General features: G+C 61.5%; 1 protein-coding gene across 1 annotated transcript in view; it reads right to left on the bottom strand.

Moving 5' to 3' along the window:
- LOC103776507 (voltage-dependent L-type calcium channel subunit alpha-1S-like) overlaps window positions 1–4,430 on the bottom strand; it is a gene marked incomplete at both ends in the record, with an annotated part of 5,967 nt that extends 1,537 nt beyond the window's left edge. The window contains 6 exons of the mRNA XM_008944016.1: window positions 5–63; window positions 707–835; window positions 1,729–1,853; window positions 1,999–2,100; window positions 3,036–3,138; window positions 4,334–4,430. Coding sequence (XP_008942264.1) covers window positions 5–63; window positions 707–835; window positions 1,729–1,853; window positions 1,999–2,100; window positions 3,036–3,138; window positions 4,334–4,430 — 615 coding nt within the window. The remainder of the gene's footprint in view (window positions 1–4; window positions 64–706; window positions 836–1,728; window positions 1,854–1,998; window positions 2,101–3,035; window positions 3,139–4,333) is intronic.
- Between the last annotated feature and the right edge of the window lie 293 nt (window positions 4,431–4,723).

The raw sequence follows: 4,723 nt of genomic DNA, 5'->3' as shown, positions 1-4,723 counted from the left end.
GGGCTGCAGGGGGCTGCTGGGCTCCAGGAAGCTGTCCACCTGCCCAAACAGGCCTCCCGTCCTCTGCCACCAACAGGGAGGGCATCAGGGGAGAGGGCTGGAGCTCCCCAGGGCCCTTCCCACATGGGGGTGCCAGTGGGAATGGTGCTCTCCCTGCTCGGGCCCCAAAGACTCTGTGGTTTCAAAAACCCACATGGGGAAACTGAGGCACTGAGGGGTGCTGGTCACGCAGCAGCCAGCCCTGTGTGTGACCAACCCTGCCACCTCTGGGGGACAGCCTGAGCTGGTGGCACCTCTGGAGGGAGCAGGAGGTGTAACAGCAACCCCACAGCTGCCCGGGCTCTCAAAGGCCCCCAGGGAGGGGACCTGTTCCTGCCCTGCTGCCAGCTGAGCTACCCTGAGCAGCCTGGGGAAGGTGAGGATGGGGTTCTCCAGGCCTGTGGCTCAACACCCAGCACAGCCCTGCCAGGCACATGTGCAGGGTGCCTTTAGAGGGGGGAAACTGAGGCAGCGAGCAGGTTGCCCAGGGTGACTGAAGCAGGATGTTCAGGGAAAGGCCAGGAGTGCTGATCCAGCCCTGTGCCCCCCCATGCCCCCCAGGGGCTGTCCTCCAGCTGCTGGCACCATGCTGGGCCAGCCCCAGCCCAACAGAACAGGGGCTGGGAGGCACCAGCACCCCCAGCAGTGCCCCCAGGGCTGTGCTCACCCTGTATATCCCCTCCTCCATGGCAGCTGCCACCATGGCTCTCTCCAGCTCCTCCTCAGCAGTCAGGTCCCCAGAAATGGCCCGATGGATTTCAGGAGCAGCTTCTTCTTCGATGCTCCTCAGCCCAGCCTGGTGGGGACAAGAAGGCATGGCTGGACGTGGCCTGGCCCCACCACCCCTCTCCCTTGGGGCTTTGGAGAGGGAAAGCTGCTGAAGCACGCTCACCAGCTAAGCCCTGCTGCTCTGCCAGGTCTCCCACCAGGGGCAGGACAAGGGTCACCCTGCAGCTGGCTGCTCTGTGCTTGGTGGAACAGCTTTGGGCCAAGAGCTTTGCCAAGAGCAGCCTGATAGAAGGTTGGGCTTGTTGTGCTTCAAGGAGTAGCTGCCCTTTGACCCTGACCAGGAGACACCCAACCTGGGGCCTGGGTCTTTTCCTTGCCTTGAACCTGGGGCCTTTTATCTCTACAAGCCATTTCCTCCCTGTAAGGAGGGCTGGAGACTTCTGGGGACTTCCCAGCTTGTCTGGCCAGGCAGATGAATCTTCTCCCATCCCACCCCAGCAGAACCATCCACAACACTGCTAAGGTGAGGAACAGGAGAAGAACTTGGGAATGGAGGGAGCAGGTGGATAGAGGCCTGGAGGAGCAGCGTTTGGGTCTCTGGTGGGAGGTTCCAGGTCTGAAAAGTGCTTGGTCAGCTCACCCTGCTGAGCTCCCTCTGCAGCTGGAGTCAGCAGGGCAGAAACACAAAAACCTCCTTTGCTTTTGGAGCCACCTGCACCCCAGAGCCTAAGGTCACCCCCAGAGGTGGGTGCTCATGGCCAATTCAGTGCTGGCTCCCCTGGGGTCTCCTCATTCCCAGAGCCTGAGGCCCCAGCGTGTCACTGCAGCTCGAGCTCTCTGAGTCCCTCTGGACGCTCCTGAGCTGGGGAAAAGCCTCTCCCCTGATCTGCAGAGGTCTCCACCACCCCCCACCTGCCCCAGGAGGGGTCACCACCCCATCACCACCCACGTGCTACCAACCTGGATCTCCACAGGGTTCTTCTTGGGCCGGTACCCGTAATACTCCTCCTGCCGCTTCATGAACTTCCTGAAATGCTCTTGGATGAGGAAGGTAGCATAGAATTTCCCCACTGTCACCTCATCATCTGGAGAGGAGGAAACCAACGTGGCAATGCTGCTTATCACAGCAAACCAAGTTGCTGGAGCAGCTGAGGCCTTGGCCAAGCATTGCTCTGCCCCCTGGCAGTGCCCCCCTGGCAGTGCCCCTGGCAGTGCCCCCAGGGGATGTACCTCCAATGGGTGGGATGACCTGGTCCAAAAGCTTCATACTCGTTCGCTTCCAGATTTTTTTGATGACAGCTCTGAGCTCCTCGTTGGCCTGCTCGAAGTTACCTGTGAGAAAAGGGAGCAGGGCAGTGCCTCATTCCCAGGGGAATGGGAGGGAGGACACAGCCTGTGAAAACCTGGCCAGACTCCCCCAGGCTGTGACAGCTCCTCTCCAGCCTCCCCACCCCACCAAAACAAGGCTTTGATTTTAGCAGAGACTAACTACAGAGGAAGTCAGACCTAGCAGAGGGGTGGGGCTCAGTGTCACTGTTCTGGTGAGAAACAACAGACTTCAGCCTGCCTTGGGTGCTCTCAGAGCTTCACCACCCCTGCTCGCCTGCAACCCCAGCCTGCCCCACGTGTGCTCCTGCCAGAGCTGCCTGCCCTGGGTCGAGCTCACACTCCCCAGCCCAGCTGGAGGGCAGGGACCACGGGCACCAGCCCCAGTGGGCCACCACTGCCATCAGATGCCCCAGCCCAGCCCCAGCACGGGAGGGAGCTGGTGACTGTGGTTCTGTGGTGTGGCACCTTCCCAAAGCAGGGCTCTGCAAACCATGCTGCTGGCAAGGAAGGGAGCAAAAGCAACTGCTCCCCAGCACAGCTGAGCTCTGAGAGACCCCCCCCTTCCCCTCCAGCCTGGCACTGCGGATCCGTGGGGCCAGGGACAGGCAGAGCAGGAGGGGCTGTGTGGGGCAGGGGGAGCTCAGGCCACGCTCAGCTGCCGGCTCTGCCTTGAGGAAGATGGGACGTGGCTCAGGAGCTGCCCAGGGCAGCTGCAGGGGCACTGGCTCCCACGGGCCTGCGACGAAAACATCCTCCTGGCTTGGCCCAAGCAGCCCCACGTTGTGCCCACGGCCTCTGCTCCAGCAACCAGCCCCACAGAGCTCGAGATCCCCTCGGTGTCCTCGGGCAGAGGGAGGGCACGGGGTGCCAGCAGCCCCCTGCAACACAAGGAGAGGTCCCCAAATCGGGCCAGAGTGGCAGACAGGAGCAGCACTCACCTTCAGTCTTGATCTTGAGGGCTGTCCTCACCAGGGCGAAGAGGGTGGCATTGAAGGTGACGGTGCCGTCGCTGTTCAGGGGCATGTTCATGCACACCAGGCGCTGCAGGACAACCCACGGCCCCTCAGCCCCCCGGGCAGAGCTCCTGGCAGCTCCCTGCAGCCACCCAGACCCTCCTGCCCACGGGGCACCCACCCACCTACCTGCCAAGGGACCCCCCTGGCTCCACCCCCCAGCTCTACCCAACCTATGGGGCACTGGTGGAACACCGTGGGATCATTTAGGTTGGAAAAGAACTTTAAGGGGATGGAGTGTAGCCATAAACCTAATGCTGCCAAGTCCACCTCTAAACCATGGCCCCAAGTGCCACATCTACGTGTTTTTAAACACCTCCAAGGATGGTGACTCAGCCACTTCCCCTGGCAGCCTCTTCCAGTGCTTGCCAAACCTTGCAGTGAAGGAATATTTCCTAATTGCCAATCTAAACCTCCCCTGACACGACCTGAGGCTGTCTGCTCATCCTATCACTTGTTACTCCTGAGAAGAGACCAACACCCACCTGTCTGCAGCCTCCTTTCAGGTTGTTGTAGGGAGCAATAAGGTCTCCCCCCCTGAACCTCCTTTTCTCCAGACTAAACCACCAGCCAGCAGGAGACCCAGCACAGCTCAGGGAGGTGGGTGTTACTCTGCATCAAGCTCCAGCCTCCAAAAAGTGCCCCAGGCTGCTGTGAGGGTCCTGGGGACCAAACCTCCTAATGAGTTTGCCCAAGACCCAGGAGGGTTTACACCAGTGCCTGAGCTGATGCCTCTGAGGTTTCCATGTGAGCCTCACGCAGGCCCTGGATCGGTGCAGAACAAGCTCAGCCAGGAAGAGTGTTCTTGTGCCTACAGAGCTGCTGTCCCCAGCTGATGTGCTCATTCCTCGGGCACAGCCTTGCCCTCCAGCACCAGATCCAGATGTGGGGCTTGGACAAGACTCTGGGAGTCTCTCTGCACCGAGGGCTCCAGGTCTGGCAGAGCCCAGCCCACTGGTGCCACCCCCTGGGTGTGGGGCAAGCAGAGACAAGTCCTTTCCTTCAGGAGCCTGGATCACACCAGCTCTGTGCAGGGGGACAGCACCTCCCCTTGCCCCCAGGACACTCCCCTCCACGAGCCATGAGGGGTCAGAGCACGTGTATGCCCCACAGCTCTGGGAAGCTGGCTGGCTTGTCACCCTCAGGCTCCCCGGGGAGGTGCAGGGACAGCCTGGGGACAGTGCCCTCGTGCCCACACACCCTGCCACCCCCTTGGCTTTTACCTTACAGGCTACACGGTGTGGGCAGAACTTCCCAAAGCCGAGGGGAGGCTGGATACGTCTCAGCAGAGTCACCACGTCCAGGTGCTTGATCCTGCCCCTGAGGAGGCACCAAAGGCCGTCAGCACCCGGGGAACCACGGCCCAGGCAGGGGCTGGGGGTCAGCCTGGAGAGCCCAGCTCCTGGGGGCAGGTCCCAGCACTTCCCTCTGCTCCTCCTGGGCAGAGCAGCTGCTCCCTGGGGCACCAGCGAGCAGAGGAAGGGGCACAGTGGCATGGGGAGAGCTGGCAGCATCACCAGGGCTGGGCAAAGAGGGGACTGGAAGTCTCATGCCCCCAAACACCCTGATGGCTTGTACCAGCTCTGGAACATGCTGGCAAGTCCACATCCACC

The sequence above is a fragment of the Merops nubicus genome, unplaced genomic scaffold (assembly GCF_000691845.1).
Source record: "Merops nubicus isolate BGI_N331 unplaced genomic scaffold, ASM69184v1 scaffold30487, whole genome shotgun sequence".
Classification (NCBI taxonomy): Eukaryota; Metazoa; Chordata; class Aves; order Coraciiformes; family Meropidae; genus Merops; species Merops nubicus.
The sequence above is the reverse complement of the archived record's forward strand: the minus strand, read 5'-3'. Positions and strand labels throughout refer to the sequence as shown.